The following is a 19656-nucleotide window of genomic DNA, read 5'->3' on the forward strand; positions in this document are numbered from 1 at the left end:
AACAGGGGAAGTTTAGATTGGATATAAGGAAGAAGTTCTTTATTGTAAGGGCGGTGAGGCACGGGAATGGGCTGCCCAGGGAAGTTGTGAATGTTCCATCCCTGGCAGTGTTCAAGGCCGGGTTGGACAGAGCCTTGGGTGACATGGTTTAGTGTGAGGTGTCTCTGCCTGTGGCAGGGGGTTGGAACTTGATGATCTTAAGATCCTTTCCAACCCTAACTATTCTATGATTCTTTGACTCTGAATAGCAAATGATTCTTACTCTCCTTCAATGAAGCAGTGTACAATGTTAATATTTACTAATAGAAATAAGTTTCTCCTCTGTTTAAGATCAGTCCCTAGCACATGTTTCCACATGCTGTTTAGCTTTGTGACTAGAGGCTACTCATTTTTCTTTGGAACAGTCTCTTTATTGTGTGGCCTTTGGAGAGATGAGGTCGCTGATGTCCATGCCTATGTATGTTTTGTAGTCTTAATTGCCGTCCTGGATCAAATTAGGTAACTGAAATATATCAAATGATTTATAAAATATATTCAGTTATGAAGGTGAATCACCAGGGAATGCAAACAGTGTTTCTATAAACCTTTAGTTTTATTAGGTGGATAAATAATTCGTATGGTGAAGTGCTTTGACTGGGATCTGTTATATAGTTTGTGTCCAAATGAACTGCTCTGTCAAGATGCTGACAAGTGTGGCAGTTTCAGAGGTGAAACAGACCTTGAGCATACCTGAATGGCATCCCAGGTCATTCAGCAACTCTGAGCAAGCAGCTCATGTATGGGAAACAGGTATCTATACTGCATCCAACTGAAATGGAAACAGGCAGAAGATCGTTTCTCCAGAGTATGGCCAGACCACTGCACCTCCTGTGAAAACATTATGAAATACTCAATGGAGGCAAGTAGTTTTTTGTGGGGGAAAATGACAACTCTGGCCAACCCTAGGCCATTAACTGCTGCAGAAGGCTGGTTGTAACTGAAAGTGGAAGATGCTTCCTAATTAATGATGTAAACCACACTGCAGCACAGCCCAGCCTGATTTTCAGTAATACAGTATAATTTGTTGCACACTTATGTATTGTATTGCCAGCAACTGCCAATCTTAAGAAGCTACATCTTTCTCAATTGCATCTTTAGAATTAGGACACTCAACATTGTGAGATTAAAAAAATTAAAACCAAAACAAAATGCAAAAAAACCCCACAATAAAACATCCCCCCCCAAACTTTGTGTGTTTCTTTACATTCCTTTTAATTGTGAGCCTGCCTAACCTTACCCTGTAAAGCTTTTCACTGTGACTGAGAACTAAGAATGCACTTTTTCATAAGTGAAAATGGATTTCTATTCCTGCAGATCTAACAAAATATAAACTATTATGGAGCTTTTATGAAATAATGTATTAAAATTGAGGAGGATTTGTTTCAGTCAGACTCCTTCCAGAGAGGCATTGGAACTTTTATTCAAGAAGCTTTCCTCCAGTCCTGTGTGCTTGATACCACACATCAGTCTGTTTCTTGCAGGTGTAGTGGGAATGTCTCTTAGTATTGTCGTAATTTGCAGGCATCCCCAGAGGTTTGTCTATGAGACTATAGTATTTACACTTACTGGTATAGTATTTACATTTACATGAAAATAATATGCTCACTACTGTCAGATTTCTTTCAGTGTGCTTAGATATAATGCAAGTATAGCATAAAATAAATTGCATGCCAGCATATTTAGAGTAGGGTTTTGACTACTAAGTTGGGAATGCTCACGAAAAAAGAGAAAGCAAAAAAGTTGGGGAATGTGAATACGTAGTTTGAGTCTAATCTCTTTCCAAAGCTGCCATTTAGGATTTCTTCAAGACTTAGCTGCAGTAGTTCAGGCTAGCTCAACAGAGCCTTGCCTTAATGATTCTGTCCTTCAGAGCAGTCTCGCTCTTCATCTAAACATGCTTCAGGGTTGTCACCTGTCAGCGTTCATTGACTCTTCAGAGGCTTTTCTGGACTTGTTGAAGGGGATCCATCTTTGGATTTCAGCATTTGGGTTCCCCATCTTGTTGTCTCAGACAAGTCTTCCCTCACAAGCTGGATATTGTATTGGCTCTCATTTCATTATTATCTCAAACTCCTAGTTGCTGTTTCTGACTACCAAAAAAAAAAGAGCACAGCACATTTCAGCTCATCTCTACCTTTACAACTGAAGGAAAGGCCGTTACCACTGTACATTATTACAAATAGTCATCTCTCAAAGCTCGTAACAGTTTTCTGTCTTAAAGCTACGTGTGTAAGTACCAGTGCAATGAAGCGAAGAGAATTCAAGGGAGATGCACAGGTTCCCTGAGTAAATCAGTGGCAGAGCTAGGAGCAGAGGCAGCTCTCTTACCTGTCACAGGGCCATCCTTCTCCCTTGCTGTCAGTGCTGATCTTGATGCCCAATTACAAACAAAAGTACGTGCATCTGACTCAAGTTACCCTCAACAGTTGGCCCAGTTTGAGAATATGAAAGCCTATTCAAAAAGTATTAAATAGAGGTGTCATGAGCCTTACTCTTCACAATTGTACTCCAACCCCCTCAAAGTTTCTGTTATTTGCTGTTTTATCTTAGTCTAAACATCTGTTGCAGATCTAATTCCTAACTTGTAGAGATAGTGCATCTGTAGGGAGAAGTGCTTCAATTATAATCACATTTTATAGTTCCCTTTGTGGTTTGTTCTGGCACTTTGACTTGCCATAGTTGCATAAATTCAATTCGGTAGAGTGCTCCTGTAAAATGCCACACTTTTGATTTTAAATATGCTTCAGTATGATGAATGTGGCATTCAAGTGTGATGCGGATCCATGCTTAGAGTTGTGGATTGTAGCTCCAGGTTTTATTCTCAAGCCTCTCACCAGATTATTATATGAATCAAGGATAGGCTTTCTGCTCCTGCATTCCATATCTGTAAAACGAACATGCTTTATGCAGCAGGCCTGTGGTGATACCCAGTTGGGTATCTTTTGGACAGCTAGGCCACAGGCATGCTGTAACATGTCATAGAGCAGTTGTTGTGCTTGTATGTTAATTACACAACTGCTACCTTGTACTTTTTTTTTGAGAACAAATACTTTACTGGGTTGTGAATTATCTAAAAAGGAATCACTGTTCTAACATCTCTTTATGTGGTGCCTGTCATGGTGAGCTTTCATTCTTTGGGTGGAGCAAGCGGAAGAAAAGGTATTACTAGAATACAAACATAACATTAAGATTGTCCTTTGAGATCTCTGAATGAAATATGCTGAGGGTTATTACAGCTGTTTTCTTCCAAGAAAACATTATCAAACTTTATTATTTTTATGGGCATTTTTACCTGCTGTACTTTAAAAGCAGACAGTAATTACCAGCATGTCTCAATCCATCAGTCAGTGGAGAAAACTAGCAAAGGACCTCTCTCCATCAATGAGGTCTGAAGTAAGATTCTAAAACCTGCAGGATTTATAGGAAGGACGTTTTCCCGTGGAGTGGTTTACCTGTTGAGGAGATTGCTTGTTAACAAATAGCAGCTTAATGGTAATTAAATTGATACTAATTCAGATCTACTATCTGAAGTACGTTTAACAAGTAATGAAAAGGGGTTGTTGTTTATGTATTAAACCTGGAATAGCACATCTGATCCATCTCTGTGTTTTAGACAGCTAATGATGTTTTCCATCAAGTCTGGAGATGTATTCATTTGCAGAATAGTTTATTTGAAAGTTTGGGAAAAGAATTCTAGTTGATACGAGGGAAGAAATCTGGAAAGCAACAATGCTGGAAAGGCTGCAGGTATGATTTTACAGTGATAGTAACGGATTCCATGTGTCATATGTAGGAGTATCCTGTGTTTTGGTTCAACTGGTTAGTTCTGAAAGGAGCTTGTTGGGGAAGCTAGTTTCCATTATCTTTTCTGGAAAGAGAGGAAGGGATACAATGCGTCTAACTAGTCCCTAAAGGAAAAAGAAGTGTTTGAATGAGCATTCATTATAATACTTAAAAATTTGTTTTTCAGATAATTGCCTTTGATGAACTCCGGACAGACTTCAAAAACCCAATAGACCAGTGCAACCCAGTCCATGCGGTGAGTACAACCAGTGGCTGTTCTTTAAAGAAAGGGAGATGCACTGAGCTGTCAGTGAAAGTATGAGTGGAAATGAGCATACAGTCTGTTGTGAAGTCAAGTGTAGTTGACACTACGCCGATAGCTGGTAGCTTTCCTTTTTGCTGAAAGAGGCAGGAAAATAATTTGGAAGTTCAGATTTAAAGGATATATGTGATGCTAATGCCTTCTTTTTATCTTTCATTCTGTGGTACAAGTTTTCCTTTTTTGAGATCATTTGCTTTCTCTGTTCATGCATGGGATGACCACCTTTTCCCATACTGCCTATATCAATGAGTCAAAAGCTTAAGGGAATTTGATAAGAAGCACATCCTAGACCTCTCTGTCTTGTAGCAGGTTCTAAATTCTCTGCTTTAGGAGTAAATAACACTTTCTGCTGCATCTGCTACAGAAAAGGTGAAATACCACCCTGGGACTATAAACTCAGTTTTACCTAATGAACCAAAATGCAACTCAGATTTACGCATATGAAAATTTCTCTGTTAATTAAAGCTGTAATCTAGAGTGATTTTAGCTGACTACAGTTAAACGTGCATAAAATCTGTACTACCAGCACTGAGAGCAGAACTTGGCTCTCTCTCATCTCAGTGGGAATTACAGTGATTACGACAGGTGCTGAATTTGATCTCTACAGAGCACCAAGTTATTTAATCTACTGCAAATGATAGCCAAATTCAGTAGCTACTACTTTGCCATTTAACCTTGTTTCATAACTCGGCAGAGGATTTGTGGTATTCCTTAGACAGCTGATGATTTTAACCATGATATTTACAAAATCTTCGATTTAAAAGACTTGTCTACAGTTCACTAACAAGCAAAGAATGAGAGCAGAAGAAAGAAATTATATGAAGAAATTGTATAGAGGACTTAATTGGAAGTTATCTGGTTTTGAATTCACTTTATCTGTTTTTTTATTTCCCATCTTGAGAACTGCACACAAGAAAAAGGTATTTATATGTACCAAACTCCAGTAATTTGTTCTCTTCCTAAAATTTGTAAGATGTTTCCTGGTGATAATTTTCTCTTATTTTAAAATATTAATAGAATGGGTCTCCAGGATAAAGAAAAAAAAATAAATCTGTTTCAGTCATATTAGTGATGTGATCAAAAGTTTATCGTAGAGATTCCAGGAAACACAGGAAAATGTTCAGTGATCAGTTGACGTATTTCACTATCTTCTATGAATCTTGCTGTGATAACTCAAACAATAATCTCAGATTGCTTTCTTCTGCACAGTATACATGTTAATGACTTTTGTACTGACATGAAAGGAATACTTTTTGCAGGTGTTCCTTACACTTGATCGAAGATGTATTTTCTGTTTTCCCTGTGCATAGTTGCTCATGTCCATATTCCATTTATTTGGTGGGGTAGTTTTTCTTCAGTGCACTGTAAGTATGTCTGCTGTTTACTCATCTATCTTCCACAATGTTTTCATGACAGACTTTTAGACAAGAGAAGACTCGATTATGGAGAAATTAGAGCCAGAAACAATGGCAGTATTGAGAATTTAATTCAGATTTCCTAATTCACACTCTCTTACCTACAGTTCAAAGATAGACTTCCAACTTCTCCAAGGCCAGCTGCAGTTAGGCATCTATCTTCTAAAGTGAAGTGAGAGAATTATCTTTCTTTCTCCACTTACTTCCTACTTAATGCAAGAAGTTTTCTGCAGCTTCACAGGCACGTCCATGCAAGTCTGTTCACATGTTTGTAACCATAAGTCTAAAATTTCTTAGTCTCTTTTAGATCACAGACATCAGAGAGAGGCACACTATTTGTCTGGTGTCTGTCAAGCTGCCACTGTCTCATCGTCCTTCCAAAATTATACTGGTTTTATTTTTTTTAATGGCTTAAACTTGGGGATAAGAAAGGAAAAGAGACATTTCTTTGGAAAATAGAAATGAAGCTCCAACTTAGAGCAAATTTAAAACATTTGTAAAGCAAAAAGCTTAGGGAGACTTGGCTTTCTCACATTGGTATTTTACATTACCTGCTTAAAAAAGGTCATTGTGCAGACTATCGTTTTCCATGTCTCAATGAAAATATTACCAGATGGTTACACTGCAGAAGGCAGAATGGGTTTTTTATCCTCAGAAAACTAACAGTAGAATTTTTCATGGTAACTCCTGTGATGGGTTATGCAGAGTGAAATCTGATTTTACTATTGAATTCCTCATTTTGAGCCATTTAAAAGAAAACCTGCCTTTGACTTCTTTCTGTGAATCAAGCTTAGAGCATTTCGAGTCATAGTGCTTTATTACAGTGACTTACAAGATTTATGAATGCATCTGTATTTAAAGTGGCCTTTCTAGGACTTTTCAGGTATTCTTCACTAATGGGTTAAATTCAGACACCCCTTAGTGATAGAAGAAGAACTGCCATGCTACCTTGGTACTTGGTTTTTCCCGTTCAGAATTATCTTGAAGCCAGAGGTTGGGTATGTGAAAATGCAAGAGCAAGTGTCTGTGGTATAGATTGGCACCATTGGATAGAGCCAAAAATATTGACTTAAAAAGAACTTACAATCTCTGGCTCAAGGCTGACGTGGACTTGAATCCCCAGTTTATATTGTTACACCCAGTAACAGATTTAAAAATGACTTTGAAATGGTAAATCATTTGGCTTGGAAGCAGTAGGTGAGAAGCAAATGCTAATGTTTCAGAGTAATTGCTTCCCTGCAATCATTAATTATGATCTTGACCCATTGTAATTGAGAACACAAGAGAATCTCCTCCTTTTCTTGCACTTTTTTGACAGAGAGAGCGCCTGAGAAATATTGAGCGTATTTGCTTCCTCCTGCGAAAGGTGAGTATAAACTGGCCTAGGATTTGTGAAGTTTATAAGAATTAAAGCCATCCAGTAGCAACATGTATTCATTTTCTCTTTGAATGATCCTCATGCTCCATTGACGAAAGGCTGGATTCTGCTGCAGAAGTGGGAATCAAGGTGACCTTGTAAGAACAGAGTAAGACAAATTATGAGGTTAACATAATAAGGGATTTCTGGATAAGAACTGAAACTTCAGGACATCATCCCATTCATTTTGCAGCATGCTTTTTGAAGGCAGTGAATCATTTTGCAGTTGCAGCTTGAGGTGCTTTTGTAGCCTTATCGATTGATACTGTTGTAGTACAGATTTCAGAAATACCCTTATTTTTATTTTTTTTAACAATGGCTTACTATTTATAGCCTAAGCATTTTATTAGCTACATATTTAATGTTTAAGGGTTTTAATTGGCTTATTAGAATAGTTGATATGCCATTTATTTTAACTTGACACAGGAGTGCCTCAGTTTCTGAGGGATTTGAAGGAGTTTATGAATTGTAGGGTTGATACATTCATGTGTTACTCATCTGTAGCTTGAAAGAGGGTTTCCGTAAACATTCATTGTTCTGGCGCTCTCCTGTTGAAGTTGAAATAATCAGAGTTCCAAACTATTTTATTCTCTATATGCAGAAGGCAATTTATAGAAACATGAAGAGTAGTAATAAAGCCACCTAAACTGTTTTGCATTTTTGCTTAAAAAGGTCATCACTGCAGTGTGGACTGCTGACTGCATCCTAATCAAGCTAAGAAGTAAATTCAGATGTGGTTTTAGGAAACTGATGGCCTGCCTCATCCTTAGAGGTTTTGGGAAAGCTGGTGCTGGGTTGTATTGGTTTGGACTGATTTCAAAGGCATAACTGTGTCCGCATGCAGAATCTAGGAAGTGTCTTTCTCTGATCAGTCAGAACTGGAGTAATTCCTGTTTGGCACCATTGTGAGCATGTGATTGTTAGAGGCCTGTTTATGACAGTAGGGATATGAAAATAAGAGAAAATATCACCAATAGCTTTCTATTTTATCAAATAGTCAGCCAGCCGACTTCAAGCAGTGTCCCAGTTACTTTGACATAAAGCAACTGGTGAGTGGTAATGTATTAATAAATGTGAGCCCCATGGGAATGCCTTGCCTGCATCAGTGTTTAATTTTTATTGAGCCTCAGCCTCACTGTGAACAGCATTTTGGCTAATTATATGCTTTGTATTTGTAAGGGATTGGCTTGCATCTCGTTCACTTAAGCAGTTTATTGATTCAGCCTTTTCAAAGTTTTTTCTGGGACACATTTGTTTTAATTGAGAGATTATATGCAAGAAGAGGAAGGTGCAATAATTACAGAGATTTGTAGTCTTCAAATCTGACAATCACTAAAAATAGCTCTAGTTTATGTAGTATAAAGGATTTGCTGAGGGGGGAAAACTCTGAAACTCTGGAAAAACAGTAGAGAACTGAGTGCCAGCTATACAAGAAAATAGCAGCTATGATGCTTTCAGCAAGCACTAAATATATCCCTCATTATAACATTGTGTGGCTTTAGGTCTGTTTCTATGAAACAGCAACATATCTGTTTTCCTATGTCTTGAAGACAAAATTCCTTTAAAAGGCTTTGGAAACAGTGATATCTTGCTATTTATGACATTAGAACTTAATGCTGAAGTTCTGCTGTGAATCTGCTTTTTAAGGAAGTTATAGGTGGGCTATAAAGATATGCTTAGTTTCATTATATGCTGGTTTTAGAAGGAGTTCTTGGAAATAATTAAATGGGCATACAATATGTCGTAGAAATCTGACATTCCTATGTCATAGAAATCTTTGCCAGTGGGCAAAGCGTTTCTTAAAGATGGATTTTTGGTTTTATCTCCAAAATACTTGGAGAAGATTAATAACAAACTATGACCAGGTATGTGATATGTCAGCAGATCTTATATAACTTATTTACATTTCCAAAAAAAAAAAAGAGAGGATGTACTTGTGCTGTAGCCAGGCATAGTCTAACTCTTGGTGTGGGGGAAATGTTTCTGTATGATTAAAAAAGGTAGGAATCATGTAAAGCACATATATGTGATGCTGGCATGTGTACATGTATGTATGCATGGGTCCATGTTTTATGGCTCTGCAGCATTACATAGTCTAAACTTCCTGGTTGTTGGAGGAAGCCTAAACTTTCTGGTTACTGGAGAATGATGGATTATATATAAAGAAGCTATGAATTTTGTATAGCCATGGTCAGATCTCTTCTATCCTTGAAGTAAATGAGAGGAAGCACTTCTTTTCTGAAGCCAGCACAAAGTGAGGTTCTCTAAGGATGCAGCTATCTCATTCAGTGGTGTATTTGGGGGATTTATAGTATAGATTTGTGTTTGTGTGTGTACTGTAAACTGTTGAATATTCCATTGTGTGGACAATGGCGTGTCATAGAAGTGTTACATGATTCACGTGGGACATACACTGATAGGGGTAAATGCTGTAGAGTCTGTGTCTGTGCTATCTTTTTTTGCTAAGTTGCCATTATTTCTCAGGATATGATTATGTGACACTACGATGCTGTGCAGAAGTACACAAACTAGGTGAGAATGAGCTGTCTTGAGCTACTGGAAGCAGTACAGTATGCAGCAGTACAGGCTTCTTGGGCTGATGAGCCCTGCTGAGCAGTGGGGTAGGTGAGGTGCACCATACAGATCTACTGTGATTTTTGTCATCATCTATTTTGATGCGGTTATTAAAATACATTCAGTTAATGATGGCAGCAATATTACAGAATTGCAGTTGTATTTCAAGACATCTACTGCCTGTTTGATTCCTGTTGGATGTAACTACTTTAGGACTAAAGACAGGTAGGAATGTCCTAGGTTAAAACACCATCTATTTCATTAATCAGCCACTGTAATGTTATTACTTTACCTTTGAGGAAATTTAAATTAAGTTGTGCTTATGTTGTTCATTGTCATGTTTTAAATTACTTTGATAAATGCTTACTAAGGAGGAGAGTTGATTGAACTTGCTTCTTGCTCAGCGAACATATTTCAGACTTCAATGTGCTCTTGCCAGACACTGCTGAACAATATGTGACCTTTCTCAAATTATCAGCAAATACTGGTTTTTAAACCCTATAAAGCTGAAATATGAGTGATTTGTGAAATGCAGAACTGGAAGTTACCTGAGAGGGAATTAAGTAGGTAAGACAGGCTTCTACTTGGTTTCCTACTATAATTGAGCCTCTTCGTTAAGATAGGAATAAAATTTGTAAAACTGCAAGTGTAAGAAAATATTGTGCCAGAGCTCAATCCTTTTATCTTATTTGGTTTCTTTTTGGGTTGTTTGTTTGTTTTTTTTTGGGGGGGGGGTTGGTGGTGTTGGGTTTTGTTTTTTTTTTGCAAGTCCTGAAGGACTTGGAAGAGAGCAAATCCAGCAAGAAATCTAATCACAGGCAAGGTGACATTAATAGCAAAGATGCTCCAGATGAACTTGAACTGACTTGAGAAATGTAAATACATAGACAAAAAAGCCTTCAGGGATAACTCTTGAACAACCAAACATAGCCACTTCAGTACTACAGTACTAGCAGTAGCAACAGCAATAGTAGTTGGTACTAGGGTGTTTAGCACACAACAAAACCTCCTCACCTAACCTTTTTTTGGAGCAAGTGGTAATGTTTTAGGTAAGAGGTTGGGGATTGCCAGTGCTTGGTCTGTTCTAGTACTTCTGTCATTGTGTTTCCAGTGGAACTGGATCTCTGGTAGTAGTGGTAAAAAATTATTCTATATTTGATAGTTCTGGGGTTTACCAGATTCTATTGTGGGTTTTACTACTCTGCAAAAATAAAATCTGTTTTTTAAAATGTCTATTCTGTCATATATACCCTAATACACACCACAGTTGTGTTTTACTCTCTTTATAGGTTTTGGTAAGTAACCAAAAAGAGTGCAGTTATAGAAGGCATTTCATTTAGACTGAGATCCTGTAAATAAAATGTAAAACCCTAGTGAGCATAGTACATAATTCCAGACACCAGAGTGTCTGCGTGCAGTTTTGTTTTGGTGTGTTTCCGTATTTAAATGTTCTGTAAAAAAACCTCAAAATTACTTACATATATGAAAGTAATTCAGAGGCATGAGTAAGCAGAAGCTTAAAGGGTTGTGGGTTAACACCACAGGTTCAACAGTAAATGGAACATTCCAAGGGAGAAGGTAAGGCTTGATCCTGTGTCTGTGTCATGCCTGTTTATCAGTGTCGAATGTACATACCCAGAGCTTGAAAAATACCCGTGATATGTTCAGTGAAGCTCATTGGATCAGCTAACCAAGGAACAAGTTAGCTTTTGAGCTTTTCCTTAATAGTGGATGAAAACAGTATTTTCTGAGTATCGTGGTTCTTCTACTTCACATATAGATACATATAATGTGAAATCAGCATTTTAAAAAGTAGCCCTATCTGTCCTTGTTTATGCTTATTCAGCTGATACTTTTTTTTCCCAGCAGATTTAGGATGCAAGAGATTAAGCAGTGTGCACGAAAGCGATTGCTGTATGAAATAATTTTTATACTTGGACTTGTTAGTTTCCAGACCTTCACTATTACTAGTACCTCCTGCTGTTCTCTGCATGCAGCAGTTACAGTGAACATACCCCTTTGCAAAGTGTCAGGTGTCTCGATGATCTCAATTGGCTCATCATATTCTATTCTTCTTGATAAATTTACTGGTTATTACAATGATTGCTCCTTCCATTGTTCTGCCTCACAGTCACTGGGAAGCTTGAGAATGTGATGGATTTTAAGTGTGTGTTTCTGGATATGTCAGTTGGTTGCTTCATCGTGGATTTAGGGATTTATAGATGTGTGACATTCTTTTAGCCAGTCTGCAGGCAGATAGACTTTAGCAGAGTACTCCTGTAAGCCTATAGCATGGTTCATTAAAACACTTAATGTAGGGTTATATAAGCAAATTTAGCAAATGTTATGTATAATCACAATGAATTTTTACAGTGGTGTGTATCTTGTGTCATCTGAGAAGAAACCAGAATTTTTAGACTAGTCATAAGGTATTTTTTTGACTGTGGGAATAGCCATGGTGTTCTGCTTTGCAGGACAAAGAGGCTGATGTTTCCAGAGCTCTGATAAACTGATGCTGTAACAAAGATCACAAAGGGGATGAAAAATAGCACTGTGTGATGTTTTTCCCAGTAACAGTGGACTGTTACAGTGATGGAGCACATGAACTTGGTCCACTTGCATTAGAGACCAACGAGTTCATCATTGTTACTGATTTCTCAGCACACATATTTCTTGATGTATCTAATGCTCTCTCTTTTCATACCTCTTCAATATGATGAAACTGCTGAGTTTTGACTAATCATCTGGGCAGCAGGAAAACTGTCAGGAGACCCTTCCTACTGAGTGACTGGGGGCATAAAACCTAATGAAGAGACAATGTGGATAGCTGCTGAAGAATGAGTATGGAATTGTGTGTAGAAAACATATGGCAGGTACCCAGCTAGTTATTCAGTATCTCTCTGGGACTCAGTGCAATAGAGTTGGTGTATATCGAAAAGCTTTCTGAACGTCCCTGGATTTAGGAAGGGTTTGACTTCAAGTTTGGTATTCATGCTTATCATTAATCTCTAAGGTGAAAGAACAACAAAAGTGACCGTGATAGCCCTCTGTGGGCATGCTCAGTCTCTCTTTGACATTGACAGGTTGGAGCAATCTGTGCTTATTGCTCTGAGATATGTGTTGATATTCTAGTATAAACCCATGTGGAATAGGGCTGGACTTAAATATGTATTTGTTATAATTTAGACATTTAGATAAAAACTATGTAGTGCATTTGTGATGGTTAGGACCAAATATGACTGAATTTGTGTAGAAATTCCCAGTGAAACTCAGAACTTGTTGATTAGACAGTTCAGCACATGCCTTCATAGCATTTCACTTGCTCTAGTAATGCTTTAGTCCTGGAAAATAATTTTCTTCCCTTTGTTTTTAGCCATTACTGGCTGAGGACTGTGTCATAAAGGAAGGTGACTTGTACGTATTTTCATGAAGCTGGGGTACATTTTGATTTAATCACATTGATAGTTTTATTAGGATCTGAACTTTCTATTAATTGGCCTGGTAATATGAATACGAGACAGTTGTTCAGAAATCCTTTTTGTACACATTTAAACATACAATCTGTTATTTGGACCACAGATACTATAAATTAACATTATTATATAAAACTTTACAGTAAATTCAAAAAGGTGGTTTCAGGCTCTTCTGTTTAGTTTTCTTTCTGGAAGAGAAGTATAATACAGGAGCAAATCTGCTTTTGTTGTCTTTAGGTGGATATTCTTCTGTTTTCTGTTTTACCCTTCTTTTAATTGCATTCTTTATTTCCTTAGATGGATACTTTGATCTTTTAAAGGCTCTATTGTGCTTTAGCCAGAGATTCCTTTCAGCAAGGCTTGTCTCTTCTTTTCTGTTATGTTTTCATTAGTGTTCGTGTTAAGCAGTGCTTCCAGACTCAGATAAAGGATAAGGCCTTATTGTGCCAGGTGCTACAAAGCCCACATGGTAATAATATGAAGAGTATTTGTATACACTCATAAAACACATATGCAGCAGGAAAGGAAAAGTTGTACAGCTGATCTGATGATAGGAACCTTGTTTCCAGAGAGCTTTCTTGTTAGCTATGTTGCTAACTTTCTTGTTAGCAAGCATAGTTTGAATTTTTTTCTTTTTAATTGAAGCCAAAAATGTGTTTGCTCTTTTTTTGAGGGCTCTGATGGTTCATTGAGTTAATACTTGCATGTAGTCTATAATCTCTACAGCAGCTGTTCAAATCCAGCGCAGTCTGGAGAGAGACTTAAATTACTATAGTCCGATTGATGACTGTTGGGAGTAAAATTATCTTGTATGGTATGCTTAGAGTCTTGTGGTGCTTGCTCTATGGAAATCCTAATAACCACAGACAATAAGATGAAATAGACCTTTGTCAACATTATAATGAATATGAGCTACACCCCCCTGATATACATATACACACATAATTAGCTCCTAAGCTGTCTCAGAAGGAAGTCTAGAGTTTGCATGCAGGCATTGGAATAAAGGATATTGCCGCTTCTAAAGCATTCTGCGGGATTGCATATTTTGTAGAATGTAAGTTTGCCATGCTGCATGCATTCTGTCAGGACTTGAGCTGATCTTGGACTGTAATTACAGTATCTCTCAGAAAACTAAATTCTTTTAAGTTCTCTTTTGTTTGAAGTTCTCTTGCTTGAGGTGATTAGGACTTTTTAAAGTACCTTCGACTCTGAATGCATGTGTGAGAAGCATAAAATTGGTAGATGTGTATTTCAGTACTTACTTGAAAATTGCTAAAAAGCTATTAGATGACAAAGCCAACTTTTTTCTGCCCTTCACAGTGGCTCTGACAAGGTATTTTTATATTGGAAATGAGAACTTTACACTCCAAGGATAAAATTTGAAGAGCTAAAAACGTATTAACACACAATTTTAGTTTATAGAAATCCTGACTTATGGATGAGGGGTTTGTAGACAATTTTGGTACAGCATCTCTTGTTAGTCAAAGAGGCACGAGATATGAGAACAGTAAATATGCTGTTCATGTAAACAGCAGGGCTGTCTGTATGTTGCACAAGTGAAAGAAGAATGTAGCTTGATGGGGAAGTGAGGGTGCAAGAAAAACAAGTGAGGTATTTTTAACTGAAATACAATATTTTTTTAGTAGCTCTATGTTGGTTTAATTGTTTTCTGCCTGAAAGGATGGAGTTAAACTAATAGTGAATCACACTATCTAGAGGGTTTGTTTGCATCTGGAAACATGAGGGACATAATAATTTCCCCTGAATCTTGCAATTAATTTGCAGTATGGACAAAACATAGGCCTTCCGTGCCGTTGTTGCCAAGCTGTATTTTCCCTTTTTTTGCGCTCTGATAGGAAGCTCAGTACAGAGTGTCTTAAAGCTTCTCTTTCCTTTCCTGCCTTTTCTGCCTACTCTTTTGTTGCATTTATCATCTATGAAGTGTGGAATGGGATAAAATGGGGGTCTGCCCTCTTGGGTACCCACGTAGTTTTCATTTCATCACAAAGAGTAGAACTTGGCACAGTAGCTGTTTTGCAGAACTGACAGTGGAGCCTGGACCAAAGAGCCAGCAGTATTCGCAGTTTCTGCACAAATAATCCCATAAATGTTGCTTCACTGGAGGTAGTACGTCTCTTCTTCACAGTTCTTATTTTACTGTGAATATATTGAGTTCATATTTACTAGAAAAGTACTACTCTTGCAATAAAAGTAACCAACATAATCCCTTTTGTCCTTTTTTTGTCCTTTCCTTGTATAGAGTATCATATCTGGAAAGAAAGTACTCAAGATAGGACTTTAGAATATTTCTGGCAGGCAATCCGTTCACTACTGACATTCCTTTTATGATGTGCATTGTGCCAGCACTAATTTTAGTCAAATTTACAAGTTCCCGAATTCAGCACTTTTCAAAAGTTAGAACATAACAACTGGTATTTTTAGCAGTCATTACCTGAGAATGTCTGTGTGCTTACCTAAGGAGAATGAAAAGTTATATCCTGCTGTGCCTACACGAGTATTCAAAGCAGGGGTAGCTCATAAGGGGAAAAGTTACAAAGCTATTGCAAGAGTGAGGAGTTCACACTTAAGACTCAGCCATAGTTTGGTCCTTACCTGCCTTTTATTCCAGGGAGGAAGTAATATTTGCCAGTGCACTGTCTAGTGGCAATTGAAATCTCCTTTGAATGGAGATACGTATGGTTATTCATAATACTATTACTCATGAAAATACTTATAAAACTATTTCAGGTTAACCAACTGTATTTTGCCGTCAATCTCATCTCTTAAATGTTTATTCAATAGTTAAAATGGCAAACAGAGTATCACCCTGTAATAGATGACCTCTTGCTTTACAATTCAGCTTCTTCCAGTACTGTTCCGGAGGATATGTAAACATATGTCCTTACAGTATCAGAATATCACAAGTAACAGCAGAATAAGGCCGAAGATGCAGCAAAAATGTACATGAGTAACTGTTGCCTGGAATGTACTCCTGAGAGCAGTGTACTTCTCAGCTGCTTTGGGTAATGTAATTTATGCATCTGTTCCTCAGAGCTGTGTTGAAGATACCAGCAAAATTTGACTTGCTAATGCACTATATTTGTTCTAATTTGGTATGCAATAAAGTAAATATTTACATTTTAATAAAACTAAAGAAATAGGGGTTAAATCAAATGTCAGTGTTGTATTTGGCAGAATGTTCATTATGGATTTAAGTCAGGAACAAACACTATAAAACCACTGTGCAATTACAAAAAGGCATATAATACCTGAAAATAGAGTACAATGATTTTGCATCATACCTGTTAAATGGATGAAAATTGTTTCTGCTGGGAGTTAAATGTCCTACCTTGCATTTAGATGCTGATGTTTTCAAAACAGCTGTTAGAATAGCAGGGCAGGGATTGTCTTTACCATGCCTGCACTATATTAAATCTGCTTCCTCAGACTAACAGTCTTTGCATGGCAGATATGGATACAGCACTTCAGTGAACACTTGGTTTTCAGCATTTATGAAGCTGTCAGTCTTAGGCAGACCCTCAGGCGAAGGCCTGAGGGCCCTTCCTGTGTTGTGCAGGTGGCTGAACTTCTTTTTATGATTACTGAGATTTCTGCGTTCATAGACCTGCCTGTGAAATGAGGGCCTGGATTCCTATATCCTAATGAACTGCTGTGGTGCTAATTGTCATTCTCACCAGTTTTGGATGAGCAGACAAAGACGGCATGAGCTATTGGAATAACCCAGCTGTGGGGCATCCTGGCTGGTTGTGTTTGAAACACACTAGTTGGTGTGGGATAAGAAAGCATTTGTTACCGTTTTCTGTCAGCGTTGTGAAAATTAGAGAAGTACTCACTCCAGGGTTGCTAACCCAGCTTCTGTTACTGGTTCTGAATTTACATTACAAAAAAGAAAGGTTGTGAAGCTGTCTCCTGGTCCCTGCTGAGTGGAAAAGAACAGTTTGCAGAGGAGGAACACTTGTAAGATCACAGCACATCTGCCTTAATGATGTGCCTTCCAAGGACAGGGCACCTTCCAAATTGTGCTGGTGCCCTGCAGGTCTTATAGTAGAGAAGCCTTTTTTAAGTTTCATAATCTCTTTCCCTGTTGGCTCTTATGACCTCCAATAGACTCTGCAGTACAGAAATATTTATAGATACTCTTGATGAGTGTCCCATAAAGACCTGATCTTCCTCTGACTCTTGTTAAAGTTACTACTTGTCCTATGACAAAGCTTAAATATCCTAGTCATAAACTAGCTCCAGTGGAATCTGTAGATTCTGAATATATTTATCCCCATGTTGCGGAAGACAAAAATGAGACAGTGAGAAGTGAAACAATAGGCCTAAATATAGTTGTGTTTAGTAGCTGAGATAGCAAAAGCACCCAGAAATACTGTATTTTAATATTAGATCTGGTTCTGTGTTCCAGGCGGATATCGGGTGCTTTGTGGGAATAATAATTAGGTTCTCTGTGTTTTATTTCATTGTCTGGTATCTGTGCTGTGGAGTGACTTATGTTCACATCCATTTAATACTGTTTAAAGATATTCTAGTGGTGCATTAGAATAATTAAATTACCTTTACAAAGCATTGGCTTTGTGCTGCTTTGCTTTGTTGCTGTCCAGGGTGGCAAACATACATGTTATATCCTTTCTTTTATTTTTTGCTATGTATTTGGTCTGTAACATTGAGTCTTGCATACATCTGACGAAGACTCTTGCCATTACTCTTCCCTAGATAAAATGTCGAGCTGTTTATGTGAACTTAGGGTGGTCCAGCTGTGGGTTTTTCTTTTGATGATCTGGAATCCATTTCCAGACATTTTCTTTCAGCTAGTTGCATACATACACATAGCAAACTGCTAAATACTCAGAAAGGTTTGCGTAGCATGGTTTTGAATTGCTTAAAATGCTTTGGGAAGCAGTTTGTGTTATAACAGTTTCAACTACACAACTGAATTTCTGAGTGATTGCTATAAGTAACTAGAGGACAGAGCATGCAGAGACACAAGCAAGTGTGGATTTTGACAGGAGAATTTAAAGAAACTGAACGTGAAAATTTGAACTGAAAACCTTAATATATTTACTGCGACATCTTTGTATTGGGCTCTAGGGCAGCCTCTCAGAAGTTTTGGAAGTCAAGTAATTCAAATAATTTAAAGTAGATTAGAAAGATACACAAGGAATGTAAGTGGGAAGCCTTCCTGTATTTCAACAGTAAATTTAATGTCTTTCATGTGTTTGATCAATGCAGCAGTGTGTTAAAAACTGTTGCAAATGTTAAGATGTATGGTCTATTTAAGTTACACACTTTCTTCTTTAGATTGTGCAACAGCAGGAGCGAACAGATATGAGTTGTTTCAGTGTAGGTACTTTATACATGCCTGCACACTCTGGGCTAATGCACATGCTGCTGCTATTTTTCTGTGTCTTTTTGCTTTCTTTTTTTTCACTTTTTTGCACTACCCTGACTTTTGTGGTCTGTGTTGTTCAATTAGGAGAATTTTGGAGTCATTAAATGGCTTCCTTTGGTCTCGCAATGTCTTTAATTCAGCAGTTGATACTCCCCAGTGACCTACGTTAGCTCTGCCAGGCTCTATTAGGATGGTCTTTAAAGTGTAGTTAAAGTAACCTTTGAGTTTTGAAAACGTTGAGGTCATATCCATCCTCTTTTTCCATTCTATCAATGAGGACCAATTCTACATGTCAGCTTTAGTGAGGGATATGGTGGAAAAACAGGAAAGTGAGAATCATAGTGACATGCTGCAGCCATTCTTTAATGGGTGAGCCAGTCCTTTAATTGGCTAATGCAGTAGCATTAACCAGTGCAATAAAGCAGCATGCCCTTAGGTCAGGCCTAACTTTGGGCCCTGGACTGAATCGATGCATGCATGGTGTTTTCAGTTTCTTGTTGCTTTTAGGTGGATGGAAAAGGGCTTATGCGTTCGCAAAGTGACTTGGTTTTGACTTGGGTATCACCTGAGCTCTTAGTGAAGGGGAATCAACCTCTGTTTCTCTTCAGCTTTTTTTCCTGCCATCTGTGAGAGGAGAAGGCAGCTATTGAGATGGGGAGTTGTCTCTGCCTCTAACAGCGTAATGAAAACTCTCTGAAACCCTGGCAAGGGTAGAGTGTCTAATGGCTAGCAATTTCTGTGTATGGTCCTGAATCTGTGATTACAGTGTGGAGGCTGACATGCAGAGATAGAGAATGATGTAGACTCAGAGTCTTTTGGGGGAAAACCAACAATTCTGTGAGAATTACTGTGTTGCACTCCAGCACACTAAGCAAATTGCTAGAGATCTTGGCATTGCAGTGGCTTAACAGTGACTGGGAAAACCATTTGATTCACTTGCAGATTGATTTTTGTAAGCATGAGAATTTAATAGCACTGGTGAAGGGAGATTACTGTTCCTGCTATGATATCTTCCCAGTTTTAGTTTCTGTGCGTTATGTTATGTGCCCTTTTCAGTGGCCAAAGTGTAAGAGTCACTCCTTGTAAAAATGACACAAATGTTCTGTGAAAGCAAAATCAGATTTGAGAAGGATGTCTCCATCTGTAATAAACAGAATAAGGAGGAAAAGTACGGTCAGAAAAAGATGGATTTATCTTTTGTATAAGACCAACAGAATATA

General features: G+C 37.9%; 1 protein-coding gene across 1 annotated transcript in view; it reads left to right on the forward strand.

Annotated features, from left to right (window-relative positions):
• Positions 1–19656, forward strand: part of CNIH3 (cornichon family AMPA receptor auxiliary protein 3) — a 42832-nt gene that overhangs the window by 15307 nt on the left and 7869 nt on the right. Inside the window, exons 2-3 of the mRNA XM_057398821.1 lie at positions 4010–4078; positions 6878–6925. Of these exons, the coding sequence (XP_057254804.1) occupies positions 4010–4078; positions 6878–6925 (117 nt within the window). The remainder of the gene's footprint in view (positions 1–4009; positions 4079–6877; positions 6926–19656) is intronic.

Source organism: Pezoporus wallicus, unplaced genomic scaffold (genome assembly GCF_028554395.1).
Source record: "Pezoporus wallicus isolate ANWC-B61680 ecotype Strahan unplaced genomic scaffold, APGP_CSIRO_Pwel_v1 contig_5231, whole genome shotgun sequence".
Classification (NCBI taxonomy): domain Eukaryota; kingdom Metazoa; phylum Chordata; class Aves; order Psittaciformes; family Psittacidae; genus Pezoporus; species Pezoporus wallicus.